The sequence below is a fragment of the Argiope bruennichi genome, chromosome 2 (assembly GCF_947563725.1).
Source record: "Argiope bruennichi chromosome 2, qqArgBrue1.1, whole genome shotgun sequence".
Classification (NCBI taxonomy): Eukaryota; Metazoa; Arthropoda; class Arachnida; order Araneae; family Araneidae; genus Argiope; species Argiope bruennichi.
This window is the reverse complement of record NC_079152.1, coordinates 84,910,548-84,927,906: the sequence shown is the minus strand read 5'-3', so window position 1 is coordinate 84,927,906 and position 17,359 is coordinate 84,910,548. Positions and strand designations below refer to the sequence as shown.

The 17,359-nt window shown below is 27.9% G+C and overlaps 1 protein-coding gene across 1 annotated transcript in view; it reads left to right on the top strand.

Annotated features, from left to right (window-relative positions):
* Nucleotides 1-17,359, top strand: part of LOC129961023 (cartilage oligomeric matrix protein-like) — a 112,261-nt gene that overhangs the window by 40,802 nt on the left and 54,100 nt on the right. Inside the window, exons 4-5 of the mRNA XM_056074819.1 lie at nucleotides 3,036-3,171; nucleotides 4,704-4,780. Of these exons, the coding sequence (XP_055930794.1) occupies nucleotides 3,036-3,171; nucleotides 4,704-4,780 (213 nt within the window). The remainder of the gene's footprint in view (nucleotides 1-3,035; nucleotides 3,172-4,703; nucleotides 4,781-17,359) is intronic.

Genomic DNA, 17,359 nt, shown 5'->3' with positions numbered 1-17,359 from the left:
AGTCAACTTGAAATGTGAGGAAAACGCATTCATAGTGTCGTAATAGTGAATCTTCTATTATTTTTACTCTTCTTTTAAATCACTGCAAACATATCCTCATCAATCAAAGGCTGCCAACCATCTATTTCTTCCTCGTGAACTTTTTTCACGCCTTCATTGAAACGTCTGCTCTATTTTCCTCTCCTTGCATTTCACAAATTCGTCTGTGAATTTTAACTAATTTCGTGTTTTTACCATTAAGAAAGCAGATGACAGAAAGGAACTGGCATGCGACGGGATATTTTTTTTCTTCTGAACACGCAACCGATGCAATATTCAGTGATCTAAAATGACTTTATTGTTTATTGTGGCGGCGCTAATATATCAATCATCAATTTAAGAAGCGAACTAATTTTTGACTATATAGAGATTGTATTGTCAGTTTCGAATTAACTTATACTTTCTTACTCACTGATGCTGGTTGCATGTGAGATTATGCTTTATCAATAAAGGTTTTGTTTTTTATAAGCGAAGCTTATTCTTGCTATTACTACTACTACTTAAACTGCGTGCTAAGTAATGGATTAAACCACATTTATGAATAAATTAGCAAAGGTGACGTGCGTGCGTAAAATCATAAACTCAATGCTTAATTAACGAAAACTGAAAGCGGAATTTAGTTTCTTTATATCTGAAGCACTTTCAAATGAAAAAATTGGTTTAAATATTTGTATAATCTGGTTAGATAAGCTTTCTTTTAAGAAATATATTGTCTTACTGATTCAATTCGGAATCCGTAGAATATGCGAGGTGTTTATGCATTATATATAATTTTTGTATCTAATTATAGCGTTTTGGAAAGATTTAATTTCAGCCTATTATTTTGAGAAAAAATAATGCCCCATATGCTTCAATGGTAGGTCGATTAAGTGATTAAATGATGTAAATTATTATATTTTAATTTGTTTGAATTAACAAAAGCGTTGCTGAAAAAATTCCGAAACTTAAATTTTAATATAATTATCAGTTTTCTATTAATCATGTTTATAAAATGTATTTAACACTTTAACATTTTAAATAAAAAAAAAGTTGCTCTTTTCTACAATTAAAACTGGTACAGCTATAGAATTTTGAGCACCACTACTTTAGAACAATTTAAACCAATTCAATGGCTGTAATGAGAAAGATCAACTAATCACCGGACGGATCTTGTTTGAGATCGCAGTTGGTTCACTTAAAATATTCACTATTGAAATTCAAAGCTTCATAACTTGGTCAACTTTAACAGTAGAAGAATGGAATTCCTTTTTTTATTTAAAGTTATTATATTAAGAATATTTATTGGAATATTATTAGCAGGCCAATATTTTTAATAACTATATAAAAATTTACATTTCTTAATTTTTAGCAGCACACTTATTGATCCTAATAACATGAAATAAGATTTTGTCGTGTGAAATACTATCGTAAATGGAATTTTATCCCTAGCTAATGGTTTAAAAATTAAATATCGAAAATAATTAGAAAAACACCCAATTTATATAATCAAGAATTAAAGATGAAACAATTCAGCAAATATCTATCTCATTACCACTTAGTAATAGAAAATTACACCATTTCCCAAAGTATTCTATAGACGATTCAATGAACACATACCAACATCTACATCCATTATATTTCGAAATAATTACAGAAATACCGGAGATGATTAAAATTGGATATTTGATCGCATTTCAATTAAAACTGCAATTTAATGAAAGGAATATTTTATATATAAAGTAAGTTTTCTTTTTTATTATCTTTCCAAATCTGCATTCCTTTACAAGTAAATTTCGAAATTAATTTTAGAGTCTATTATTTAAAATGGAGAATGAAAATGAATGACAAACTTTAAAATTCAATGCGATTTTATATTTGCTGCTAATGATGGAATACTAGTTCATGTTTCTCATCAAGTAAACTTATTCTTTCGAAAAATTATTTCTCATTGTATGTTCAATAATTACTAGAAGGCTTCCTTTCTTTTACTCGAAATTGTAATGACTCGAAATTTCAAAATTTTGTGTAATTATGTTTTAAAAATTTCGAATAACATTCTCTCTCTTCGAGCTGTCATTATTTTGATATAAATAGAAGTTATGAATATCTCAGAAAGTGTTATCTTTTTCAATATTTTCAACGAATAAATTATAGGTAGTCTGCGATTTCATGGCTGATTTATTAAAGTCATTTGTGATTAGTTTATTTCTCATATTTCCTTGGACCAATAATTCTTACAAGAATGTTATTTTCTGTAACAGTGAAAAATGATTTCTCGGTGTATTATTAAAAGATAATTCTTATGGCGAGCAAGATTTGTTAAAACATTTTTGTTTCTTGAAATATCGCTTGAAATAAATGAACAAAGTAACCAGAACTTTCCCAAATTTTTTTGTAGCATTTTGTTTATAATAGTTTGAGTTTTTTCATTTATTATAGGAAAATATATTCATTTTATTTTTAATTTGGAAAGAAGTATCTAGCTTTCAGATTTCTTTTTAATCACGGTAATATTATATTTAATATAAATAATTCGATAAAAGAGTTCCCAATATTGTAGTCCACCATAAATTAGCAATTTTCTTAATATAATTTTCTCTATATATAAATTTCAAATTATATAACAAATTATATAACTTTATATATTCATAATATATTTAAGGGGTAATTTCTAAAGTTTAGGAATTTTGTACTCAATTATATATTTTTAAAGTCAAAATTTATCATCTTAAAAGCGATCTCGATAATCGTTTTATATTTATCAGATACGACATTTAATATTAATAGAAATTTAATTATCAAATAAAAATTTTGTTATTTATTTCTCTCTACTTATCTTAATAATGAATTAACTTTTGCGAAAATCTAATAGAAATTATTTTTAAATCAAGTCAAAATCATTTATTTAAAAATATTTTTTTTTATTTGTGTTACAAATAGTTTATTTGTGAAAATATCAAGAAGTGTTCATTGTTCTATTTGTATTTTCCTACTCATTTATTTTATTACTTAAATAGGAACGAGACAGAAAAATGAATGTAACAGTTTTAACAGGAATTTCCTGGCAGAAAGCGCTAGAACTTAGTGGCTGCAATGTAAGACAGGCTGCGCAGAGTACTCAACCGGAATATGAAGTTTATTACAATGTCAGAGGTATGTTGTAAACAACGTATAAATTCATTTATCGTTCAGAAAAATAACTGAAAATATATAAGATAAAAATAGCTTTTAAGATAATTTATATTTTTTTATTAAAAACGGAATATTTTATATTATAATTTTTTTGTTATTAATATATAATTCATTATTATAAGCCTTATGAATTTCTAAAAGCAGCTTTTTCTCAAATTCAGTATCAGATGACACTACATTTATTTATGCGTCAAGTAAAATGAATATACTACTAAAGGTAGGAAGTACTTCAAAACAAAAGAATAACAATTAAAATGATACTTACAAGATTTTGCAACAACGTATACTAAAATATATGCATTTTATTATGGCATTTATAACATTAATTCTATTAGTTATTAATGAATAACTTCAAAAGGAACATTCATATATTTTTATTTCTTAAATGAATGAGTACGATATATTATAGTCTTCAATTCATGATTATTCCGAATTTTATTTCAAGTAGCAAACTTGAGACATTGTAATAATGGAAAAAAATGAAAATAAGAGAAAAGTGATTAATTCTTTGAACCAAAAAAGAAAAACCTTTTGATATTATTTTCGAATTCAGGTTCCCTTTTTAGAATATTGGAAACTTTGCCAAAATAAAGGAATTATTTTCAAATTTAAATCTCTAATATATAAAACAACTGACGTATATTTAAATAGATGGTTGTTAGAAAATATCAGCATTTCTACCAATGTATCAGTGTTATGCGTAAAAAAAATGTTGAATTAGAATCATGAAAAATTCTATGAAGTATGCAAAGAAAAAAAATAAAAGCATGACATTTCTAAATCATAATCATCACAAAAGTAGGTCAAACTACTTTTTAGCGATTGAGAGTCATGATGGAAAATTAACAACTTCAAATTTTGGGTCTTTCGAGTTAAACAAATAAAAATTATGCGGAAACGAAAAAAAATTATTCGATTTAAATTCATTAAAAGGGATTATTTTCTGGGATTTTCATTAAAATTTTATAAATAGTTAATAAAGCAGGCTATGGCGAATTGATAGGTGTGACTTAAGAGTGCGTGATATCTTAAAAATCTATTTTGATGGGATTACGAAGATTACGGAATGTACTTAGGGAAATAGATTTACGAAGGCTGGATACGTACAACTATTTAATTACATGAGAATGAATGAATGAGTATCCGTATAATGAGAAGTAGGGGAAAAAGAATCTAGCTAACATAAAGACTTTTTGCAACAAATCTATAGATTTCCCTACGGCCTGCTCACCTTTTCATACTTTTCACCCGTTGTACTCGGATCTTACGTACAGATTTTTTTTTAGACAATGTTTTTTTTAATTTGTCAAAATTTATTTCCATTAAAAATGTACTTAACATCTAAAAATAAATAAATATTTTTAAAATTATTTAGTTTATAAATTTTATAATATCTTTGGAATTCCAAAGTTAATTATTATTATATTTCGTTATAACTTTTTTTTTCGCTGAAACATTTTATTACATAATTATATAAACTCTTTTTTTTTCAGAACAAGAAACACTGATGCATGCTTTGGGCGAACTCACATTAGCTTTAAAGGAATTGCGTTCCAGCATGGATTTTCAAGTACAGTATAAATACTTTTAAATAATTTTTTTTTTATTTTCAAAAATATCTTTAAAATATTGCAATAATTTATATCTTTTAAATTTCCTATTTTCTATTACGATTTATATCAATAGAAGCATTTCCTTACTTGTAAATATATAATGCAAATAATTCCCAGTCGTTTTCATTTAATAGATAAAACTGTTCAATTAATTTTAGTTTGAAAAATGTGGATAAAAGAATAAGTTAGTTCCAGTAAGAGATAATAACTCTTAGTAACTTTTTATTTAAAGATTTGTGATAAATGTTATTAGTTATTTTTTTAAAATCAATTGCAAATTTAATAAACGCTACAGAAATATCATATAAATACTAATTACTAATTTAAATGTTTCATAATTATTTGCACTTTTATTTCAAATTTTAATGTATATTGAAACATCAGTTGAACTTTTAATTATTTAGCTTTAATTATTAACTTTTAATTTTTAGTTGTTAAATGAACAATACATATTATTATGGAAATTCTTTGATAGTGTATAGTAAAGGAAATCATATAAGCTCGATTACGAATAACGGTATTTGATTCTACGAGAAAAAGCTAGACATAAATAGAGTAGACAAAATTGATAAAAATTATCAAAAATTATCAACACACATAGAAACAGCGATTTGTTACAACGCAAACAATAAATTGTCGCTATAACATACCATAAAAGCATTCAGAGACCTAGCTCCGTTATCAACACTCCAAAAAAAATTCATACGATTCCCCGACAAGTATGTGCGCCTCAATTTATATAGCTAATGTGACAGAAGAATTTCTATTGTAAAAGCAATACAATTCTCGAATCCTAAATGAGAGATCACCAAAATTTCTACATTTTCGAAAATTCCTTTTCGTTATCCAAATTTTCATTTTTGTCATCAAACTCGCTGAATTCATCGTCAAATGGTCTCACTAAATTTATTTCCGAGGTTGGGCGTCATTGATCTGGCATTGGTAAAAAATATTTGTAGAATTGTCTTTCTTACAATGTTCCAGATTCATAATACATTTTTCAATATACGAAGACTACAAAAATAGAAGTAATTGTAATATATATTTCACACTGCTAAATTTGATTTTTTTTTGTTTAGAAAAAAGAAAACAGGCATTAAAAATTAACTCGATCGAAGATATATCTATACTTGATTTTATCGAACTTAGTACATACAGAATGAATTGAACTATTTATGAAAGATATTTCGTAAATTGTAAATTCCGTAAAATATATTGCCCTAAAAAATAGATTCATTATTTGCCATATAAATATTGTAAGATTTGTAATGAAGATCAAGAGATTGTGTTAATATGCTAATATTATTGAATATAAAGGAATATGATCAAAATTTTGTTTTAATATATTTATTACTAGTGCATTTCAAGGCCTGCATATTCCAATTTTGACCGGCATGTCATATAACTCTTTGAATGTAAATAACGCTTGTAAAAACTAAACTTTAATAGGTTTCAACTTTTAAAGTGGATTTTAAAAAAATGAAACTACTTTTATATGCAAAATGCTTTGGAAATGTAATTTTATTCTGTGTTTCATATTATTTATACTAAATTATTAGAATTATTTAAAGGATGCAAAACAATGGATTAAAATAAAAAAAGTATAGATATTTTTTCTCCTACTTTCGTGTGGCGAATGAACGAGAGACATTTACAAATTTATTCTTGCCAAAATGTGGGACTGGCTTTCAAACTTCTATATTAAGAACAAACACGTAGTGAACTCGATACACCTCCGATATGAATCAATATTAATCTGTTAGTCATGGCTGTCTTTGTTTGAAACTAATTTTACACAGTTTAGTTCCATGAAGCAAGTTCTTGAACACTTAAGCAGCTGATCATCAGTACGAGTAATTATTGGTTTTCTTCGTAATTTAATACGAAATTTTTTCAATGCTGGTCCAAACTAATACTGTTATAACAAATGGAATAAATTGTAAAATCAAAAATGAACTCTACTGATGTTAAATAATGAATGAACTATAATTATTAAAGCCGTTTGACTCATCAGATAATATAAGACCTTAAAATTGTTAATAAAATCTTCAAAAATAAAAAAGACTTTTCAGAGTACGCAGAAAACAAAAAAGGTCCAAAACTGCTTCTTTAGTGGATGGAAAATTCCAGGAGTTATTTACTTTAGATTCATAAAAGTAAATTCATTCTAAAATACTCCAAAGAATGAATGATTTATAACCAAATCCTTAAAATTGAAGTATCGAAATATATGTAAGAACTCCTGATCTGTGTGAAATAGACAAACTATGCTGAAATATTTGCCTCTATTAGCTCATTTTGAAATACAGTTTATTTCTCTTGCGTGTCAGAGATGTTTCCTAGTAATTTTACTTGCAATTTTCCCATCATATAGATATTAAGAAGTGAATTGAAAAATGCCACGCTGAAACTGTTAGGGAAATAGAACACATAAAAAGAAGCTAGAATGCAACTGTACAATAACTGTAATTGTAAACTGTACGATAGGAAATGCCACCCTGAGAAGCTAAATAAGAAATGACAAAATAGAAGCTCTTTATTGGGAAATACTTTACACTTGGGCAGCTCATGTCCAAGCTCAGTTCCGCAAAAGTGCTCTTCAAGTTGAAGTCAATGTTCTTATCATTCAAGTTTCAAAGGAGCAGCTCATGGATTGGAGAAACCTTTTGAAAATGCACGACATTCCTCGGTCATTTGTCGTGACCATGGATATTCATTCTTACAATGTGATCGGTATGCCCCCAATCTCGATCGTTTTATATCATTCAGTAAACGATTACGATGCAAGTAATATATGCTAGTAAAATATATTCTAATGAAGTCTAAAATGAAGTCATTCGTATCAAGCATTAACTTATATTAGATGCAGCTAAATTAAATTTTAGTGTTACCATAATTTGCAAAAGTAAGAAGAATGAAATCTTATAAGAAGGTGAAGGAAGACAGTAAAACAATCATATCAGTGAATTATTGTTATTAATTTTTTAGTGAATAAGGTCATGAAAAAATTTATCTACTATCGCTCGCATATTTAGGAGGACAATATATATATTAATGTGAGAAGAACGTGACTTATTTTTATTTTAATTCAAAATAAAATGTTTTTCGTATCATCCTAGAAATAATTTTAGTTAAAGAAAGGAAAAAGGATAATGAAAATGCTTCTGAAACAACTATATGCCTTTGTAAAGGATCTGATATCGAACCAGCTAGCTCAGATATTTGGTAACAGCTGCATCTGAATTTGTTGTCATTCCATTTTTAAAAGCTTTAAAAAGCACCTGAAGTTTACATGAAATATTTGAACTCCTGGTGGTTCTATAAAATTTAAACAACGAATAACGTCAAGAAAGATTTTAACTATTCGTTAATCTATAGCATTTTGGAAGAAATGGAAGTAGCTATGTTAAAAGACAAAGATGTGAAGATTAATTAATGACAAAATTTTCTGTTTAAAGCTTGTCTTTTCTCATAACTAGGTAAAATATTTTTTTTTTCAGAATAGTAATTAAAGATACCTTGTAATACTAAAACGCTCTAAAAGACAGTAGATATAAATAGCTTATTTTATCCATCAGACAGTTGTATAAAGTGATTCCATGAAAGTTATTTTCCATGAAACAAATTAAAAATTCCCTATTTTTTTTAATGTAAAATATGAAATTTTCTTCAAGAAAAAATTTTACATATTCGTGAAACGCCGAGAAAACTTAACTATTTGGATTTTAAATTAACAATTTTATTAGAGGAAACGTTAGGATTTTAACATTTTATCGATATGAAATGAGAGAATAGAAATTGACATAAAAAATCTTACATAGACAGCAAATAGTTTCATTTTAAACCAAAAATACCTAAATGGAATTACTTACAATTTTATATTGTAAAAAAACTTATTAATAATTCTAATTAAAATGATTTTACAGCATTTAAAGTGAATGCTATACAATGTGGTATTGTCATTTCAGCTTTTTAGAGTTAGAATTTAGTTTTAGCAATTTAAAATTCTGAAAGTCAAATAAAGAATACAGTTTTCTCTGAAAATCAAATAAAATGGTTTGCTTCATGTATATGATTACATAAGAAGAAGCATTTTGTCATATTTCTTCTTTATGTAACAAGTTCCATAGAATGAGGCAATTTTGCAAAATAGTACACATTTGGCAAGAAAAATGAAAATTATCGAAAGTGCAAGAATTTTAGCTATATATCTGTTAAGAGCAAAGATATAGGATACCTCTAGATCTTTCAACGTCAGTCACGAAAGTTATAAAAGTTTAGGCGTATAAATAAGAATCATCCAGTTGAACTCTCTTTGAAATATTGATCGCGGAACAATTCTTTAAGATTTGTTATTGTTTTGAATTGCTGCTTTTCCGGCTGTGCATATTGCAAGTTTCTTCGAATTCTGTGTTTGAATACGCTTAGGCTATGTTCTACTATTTGCGTTTCATGTCTAAATAAATAAAGCATCAATATCTGTTAACAAGCTCGCTGGAATTTTCGCTGTATGCTCATAGAATTGATTTTCTATTATAATATAATCCACCCTAATTTAAGAGTATATTACGGTACAGCATGATGGTACCGTAATATGGTTTGCGGTACAACCATGCATGGTTCTTCATTATTATGCATTCATATACACAAAATTTGTATGATTAACGCATATTTATTATATACATTATATATCTTACTCCCCTTTAAAATCAGTACAAGCCACTGCATACATCAACAAAGCAAGATGTCTCATCGGAATGATATCTTTCCTTTTAATAAGCGTTTATAATTAGTTTGAGTTTACTTTAATGGAGATTTTATATTTCTATATTTTTTTCCTTTCAAAATGATTAAAAATCATTTCAAATGCGGTGTAAAATTATTTTCGACAAATATGTACATTTTAAAACTGGACATTTATTTTCCATAGCTCTCATTTTAGTAATTTATTCTGACTTAGAGGTTAAAATATTACCCGAGATGTTGTTTTTATTATATATGTAAGTAAAATCATAATTATTAAATTAAAATTATATTCTAAAATATAATTTTGAAACAAATCTCCCACCGAAAAAATTAACTGAAACTTGTTAGCAGAGAGATGTGAACAGGACTACCAAAACCTATCAAGAAATATATTTCATTATTAAGAAATCATACTTTTTTAATAATTAAAATTGCTGTAATGATTAAATTTCACTAAAATTTCTATTTTTAATGAATATTTCTTAGGAAATGCCCTCTCCTTGGAAATTCCTAAAAAAGAAAAATAATGGCAAATAAGAGTAATGAAAGTTTATGCACTTAAATAATATAATTAAAATATCTTATAAAAATTCATTAAAAATTATCGCACATCAGAATTTTAATTTTAAATTTTATTCAGTTGAAATTTGTTTTCCTATTAACTTGAAGCCTTTTCATTTGCAATTATTTTTATTATTAAATTCTTTACTATTTTTATTTATTTAAATTCTTTGGAGTCTTGAAATATCACATTAATAAACCAAGCTAATATATTTGCAAATCAATAACAAATATTTTCAAGGCAAAAAAACAATTTTAAACTAGAAATTAAAGTAATGTTACTTAAGTATTCTTTTTTAGATAAAATGCTATAGTCAACCTTGCTCTTAGAATTATCCATTGATCATACAGCTTCTGCTCTTTGAAAAGAAATTTTTCTTATCTATTGAAGAAATATTTGCTTAGAAGACTAAATGTAATAAGAATTTGAAGTATTGAAGCGAGAAATTAAAAAATTCCTGATTAGTAGACACCGCAACTCGCTCAGATCTCTTTCAACTCCGCTATAGTCATTCTGTTGGATTGACGTCAGATTCAGTCGAGCGTTAAGCGTACTAAGCTAACTTTTAACCTTGTAGAGAGAGCTGATTGAATAGGCGAGGATAATATATATGCAAACAGATCATGTAAATTAAACGGAATTTAGTACAATAGATTTTCAAATAGATTTTTAATAATGAGCTAATGTTATTATTTTTTAAAATGATTTAATCTATTGATTTGTATACTGAAATATTTTATGGCAATAAAAATTAAATATTTTCATGTATCTTAAAATTTTCAACAAGAATCAACAGGAATTGTTTCTGAATTATATGTTTTAGCTACATGAGATTTTGTATGTTTTATTTATGAAAATGGAGTGAAATTTTCGGAAAAATTATCGGATCACTCTTTTATTGCACTATTCTTGTACTGTTGTATCGTAATTTTAAAAAAATTACGATATAACATTTAAATGTGTGTATGTTTGCTTTTTCGTTAGAAGAAAAGAATCAAAGAATCAAATTGGAATAACTATTGTTCATCAAATTTCGTTTCGAAATTAATATTATTTTATAAAATTAATTTAAATGTTCAATTTTTAAGATCCTTACATCATTACGTTGATCATCCTGTTTTGTATCGTGGTACAACTATACACAATGTCAGTAGAAGACCCAAAAATTCAAATTTAACTTACTAATATACGAAATAAACGAAGAAAGGACTATTATGATCAAAAAAAATTCAAACTCGAGATTTCAGCGATTTTCATTTCGAGTTCCCTGAATGCTAAAAATACAATTTTGGAATTATGCTTGTCTTCCTAACGCATGCGATAACTCAATTATACTTTAATCTAGGCAGTTGAAATCATATATATATTTACTCCAAATTTGTATATTTTTATCAAATTTTCAAGGAAATCTGTTCAAATAATTATGTCTATTCGGCTGTCCAAATATAAGTTAACACGATGATTACAAAATGAAGAGAGCTATGTATATAATATTTGGTTCACATATTTAACATCTGAAGTACAGATACGTTTGAAACTAAATTTGTCAAGAGGCTGACAGTCAGTACTCATGCATGCATATAAATGCGTTAATTGAAGAAAACAGTGACTCGAATATATGGAATTTGGCATCTGATGTTTAGACTACAATTATAGCTCTGTGTAAAATTTTAGTATCAACCTATTAAAAAGAAGGTAACCAAGGGATAGTCGCCAAAGAAACAAAAGAAAAGGTCGCTAATTGGTTCTTTTGTAACTATTGTTTGCCAATGGTAAGCCATTTAAAGAATGTGTACTTGAAAGTTTAAGGGAATTCACTCCCTACGATTTAAATAAAAAATCGAGAATTAATTATTATTGGAGATAGTAAAATTGTGAGCGTTTAGCATTACAGCAGTCGCTTATTGTCAAGATATGCAAAACAAATGTGAAACAATAACATCATAAAAATGTTGGTGCTTTTTTTTAAACTAAGGAGTAGTGATGAATATTTCTATTACAATATTTACAATTCTTTTGACAAATATCTTAGGCATAAAATTATTTTAATCTAATATTCGACAAAAGAAGAAACACATTTTCTGTAATTGTTTGTGAAATATAATGCGAAATACAGAATGAAATTTTCCTTCCTCTTTCCCAAAGATAGTGGACCAGTTGCAACTTTTGCCTCAAGGGGAGAATTTAACCTATTATCGATTTTAAGTTATTCAGGACCTCAAAATGAAATATATATAATATTTTAAACTCTTAATTTAATCCAAATTAATTTCCAAGATTTTATCTTAATTTAGCACATTGTAACTTCATTCTAAAATGTTCTCTTATTTCGTGATCCAATTCCACTTTCGGTTTAATTAATTCCTCTGTAAAACTAATACGCCGTCAGTACTACGTATCAAATGAAAGTGATATCTTCGGTGCACTTGAAAAGGTGTCAAAAGTCACCACGTGTATTGAATTTGCGCTTGGCCAGAAATCCAATCTTATGCAAGACTAGTGATCATTTGTTCGGCCTTTTTTCGCTTCTTTCTTATTTCTGCTTTTGTGCCGCACTGCGTCTTGCAAAAAATCATGCCTGCCACTCGGAATAGAATAAAACGAAATAAAGATACAAAGTCTCTTCACTGCTTGTTAAACCTGCTGCATTCTACTCAACCAAAATATGTTACATATTATTTAGCCGACAGGATTCGAAAACTTTACATATATATAAAGGATTGTTTGTAAAGTGCAAAATAAATGCAACTTTGTTCTGATTGTGCAATGATCATCATCTTGTCTCGCAGAGAACATGTGCCAAGTTTCATCAAAATTATAAATTTGTATAAAAAACATGCAGTCAAACGTTCAACTTTATATAGAAATATTTATTAAAGTACTCATTACCGTATCATAAAATTACGTTATAGATCTGTCATTGGCTACTCGTTTTTGGTATTTAAATAGCTAGCTACCAAATTTGATTTTACTTAAAATCACCCCACTCCTTTGTTTTCATTTATAGTAAGAATGAAAAACTAAACAACGATAAAATTTCAATCAATATGGCAATATATTTCACTCTACCCAAAAGGTTTTTCCAAAGAAATTTCATTTTTAGTTTTTAGGTTACTAGAGAAAATGCGCCATAACTTTTGATCGAAATCCAACTAATATCTGTTACTATCGAATTTTATGAATTCTAATTTATTTCAATCACTACATAATAAAAAGTTCCAGTTTTTCGGTGAGTATCCACTGCGGCATTTCATATTCGATCTAATCGAATCAAACACCTACGGAGTGAAATCCAATGAATTTAATGCCTCGTCTCTCTAATTGGTCTTTTGTGTTTTTGACGGACCCTCTTACGTGACTGTCCATGGCAATCAATTGGCATTTGCGCATCTTGCGAGCTGAATGCAAAGCAATTTGATTATCGATTGCGAGTTCCCTTAATTAAATTTAATCTTGTTAAGAATCCCTACTGGTGATATTTGAGGTGAAACCTCTTTCGGTTTGACGCATCACTTTTATAAATAAGATAATTGCATTTTGAGGGAAGGTTATTTAATAACTCAAGAGCTGCCAACATTTCTTATCAAACCTGGAAATGTCATTTCAGAGCTAATAATATATTCCGCTCAATTGATTATTGACTAATGACTTAAGAAGAATATTTTTCTTTACAAAGAATCAGCAATATTTGGATATATGGATTCATAATAAACAATGCGAAATGCACTTGACACTCAATTTCTATATAACGATTACTTTATTCCGGTCATTAACTATTTTATATCGCTTCAAGATTGGTCTGGAATAAGAATGTAGAAGGAAAAAAAAATAGAATTTCCTTTTTCATATGCATTTAATTCAGACTTTTTCCCAAGATCCAATTATCTAATTTTTTTTATTTGATTGTTGAATTTTTGAAGACTCCAAATGGTTTAATTTTACAAGAGAAAGTTTAAGGAAAAAAATAAAGGTAATCTTCCTTTCTTCATTAAAATTGAAGTCTTTTTATTGAAATTATTGAATATCAATAGAAATTTTATAGTATTTTCTATTCTGTCCATATTGCTTGGTTAGCGGTGGCCGAGTGATCGGCTTAAGTAAGTATTTTCTGTCTGAAATTTTTTTTGTAGAAATGAAGTAAAATTTTGTTGATGAATGTGAAGTGAAATTTTGTTGATGGAGTATAGTGATATTTTGTTGATGAAGTGAAGTGATGTCTTGTTGATAAAGTGAAGTGATGATGAAGTGAAGTTTTATGACAACTCAGATTTGAAAAAATAATAATACGGATAATCTTTTTTAAATGAAATTAATTTAAATATTAAAAAAGTCTCAGGACTAAAATTAGTTCTATTTAATTTTTCAAATGTATATAAATAGATGAATTTTTAATATACATCTTAAGATATAATAAACGCACTTTGCACAACATAATAATAATTATATTAGATTTTCCATAATTTATTATTCAACAGAAATTTAAAACGTTTATCATATGCAATATTTATGGATTATGTACTTGCCATATAGAATGTTTTTGAGATGCAAAAATATTCTAAATGCTTAATTGAAATCCAATAAAATTTAAGCTTATCAACCATTTGCTTAAAATTTGAAATTATCAGCGTAATGTTTATGAAAAAAATAAGTTCATCATCTCTTATCATTTGTCTTATTTCATCACGTATCTAGACATAAACAAGTTGCTCATTAACTTATCAGTAATTATGTGCTTTTCTTAAAATAAATATTTAAGACCGGCTCTTTTCTTCAAATTTCGATTAAGAATTAAAAGAGCATGTTTTTTGAAGCATTTCAATTCACTTCATAATTCTTTTTAATAGGAGTAATTAATAGTTTTCTTTAGATAATATTTGAGAAGTTGATGATGCTTCAAAAATTAGTATAGTTTTAAATGAAAAGGGAGATATAATAAAGTAATTCAGATTACTTTCCATTCATTTATATAATTTTTTTCCTTTCACAGCATCATGAGCTGAAAAACCTATGAATTTTATTAACAGAAATCATCTGCCTCTGTCCTGCAGCGCATCAAATTTAAATCCTCTCTAGAAAGGTTTAAGTGCTTCTGCAATGAATCACATATTAAGAGACGCCACGAACAGTGAGATACGCTTGATAAAATTCACGTTTGTTAAGATAAGACACGCGCGTGGACGCTTTTTATTGTTAGCTCAAAAATATCCATAATACCTTTTCATAATTATCGCAGGAAATCATATGCAGTGTGCATTGTGTTTGTCTGCAGTTTGATGGGTGCATATCAAAGCAGAGAAAGCATCCCCTGAGGTTTAATGTTGTCGAGCGTGGAAAATCTCCGTCGCATAATACAGATTATAAGTTAGTGACATTGTTAGTGACCTTAGGGAGGAAGCTTAATTTTCCTTCTGGAAGCATTTCTCCGTAATTAATTATTCCACAATGATTTAGGAAACTCAAATTACCCAAATTATGCGTCGGGAGTTAGAAGCTAGATTTTAGTTTTGATAAGGGAAGAATGGTGTTTGTAGTTTTATCTTTTAATAGAAGGGATGTTTGTTGATGACATTTGAGTGTTTTCGGCATTCGTTGAGCTGGTTTTAATGTAAATTTATGTTTGTCTCATATGGAAAAGGTTTGTTACAGAACAATAGCATTAAATTAGAAGGAAAAGAAAATTGTTACAATTATACGATTAAACAGATTTACCGGTATTTATTTGATTTTGAATTTTTCGGCGAAGTTTTTTAAAAAAATACGATATACAGTCGAAATTTGTTAATAAATAAGACAGTGCAGGCTTTAAGTCTGAATACTTTAAATAATTTACGATTAAATTAAATAACGTTGCATTTTATATTTTTAAAAATTTCAATTTCTACTTTATAGAAATATCTGAAAAGATTTAGTTTAGTTATATTAACGTCCCTTTTAAAGCAACACTAGGGCTATTTTGGGACTGGCCTTGTAATTTTGAACAGCAGTCAGATGACGAGGACAACACATGAGCTGGCACCCGCACTCCAAACTTCCACACCACATCAGCGGAAGATGTTGACTCCGTCTGATTTAACGTGCACCAGACTCATTTACATGATAGTTTTTTTTGGTAGAATCGGGTCCCGAACCTGAAGCGCTCAGGTTCCGAAGCCGAGACCTTACCACCAGGCCATCGCGGCCTATCTGAGAAGAAGATCTGTAAACAATGTCTCCAATATGTCTCCAATTAAAAATAATGAAAATTTTTTACTTCGGTTTTTGATTTTATTAAATTTTTTCTATCATTGCAAAAAATGAATGACGACCAGATTTTTTTACCAGGAATTTTCTGCTTAGTCATTATTACCATAGGGAAAGAAATGTTTTGCAGATACCACCAAAAGATGTTGGATCATTGATTCTTGGCTTTGACGATTTTGAGAATAAAAATTGGGGTTCTTGTATAAGCTGGAATCTTGACGATATCTTTATTAAAACTAAAGATTCAGAGTTCCGTCTGAAGCATTCGATAGCCTGTGATGGGAACTGTGAGAATTGAAGTTCACACAAGAGAAGTTGTAATTGAGTAAATACTGATATCTATCGAGTTCTCTCTGAGTTCTTTGTATTGCAGAGGTTGTTTAACACTTTCATCGCGGCAATGACGCTCCTTTGTCCAACCCTGTGCTGTAAGATTATATATATAAGATGCGCTGCAATAATATAGAAAAACCTTGAGTAGAGGAACGAATTATCTCATCTCTCACGCATAGCGAATATTCCTGGAAGACGAGTTATCTCGTCCCTTGCGATGAGAGTGTTAATAACTGTTTGTTACTGATTCTTATAAGTGCTTTTTTTATGCACACTTCAGTTGTATTTTCACGCTTTCTTGTGAAATAGAATATCATTATGCGTTATTGAGCTTGTGCGTCTTTTCATCATATGCCGACCGGATAGATTTTCCATAATAATATTTTGATTTTAAAAGTTTCTCCGAGCAAAGTAACTTTAAAATTGAAGCTGTAATAAATATTTAACGAGTTATTTAGTTTTAGAAATCTTGCATCTATTTTGTTCATTGTTTTCATACATTCTGCAGTTGTCAGTTGGAGTTAATTTTATTGACATCAATAACATTAAAATTTAAAGTGTGTGTTTTTAATCAATACTCTGACTAGCTAATGCCTTACTCGCTATAGTAAATTTACATTTTTTCCTTTCTTGTGTAATGAGTATTGCATTAGAA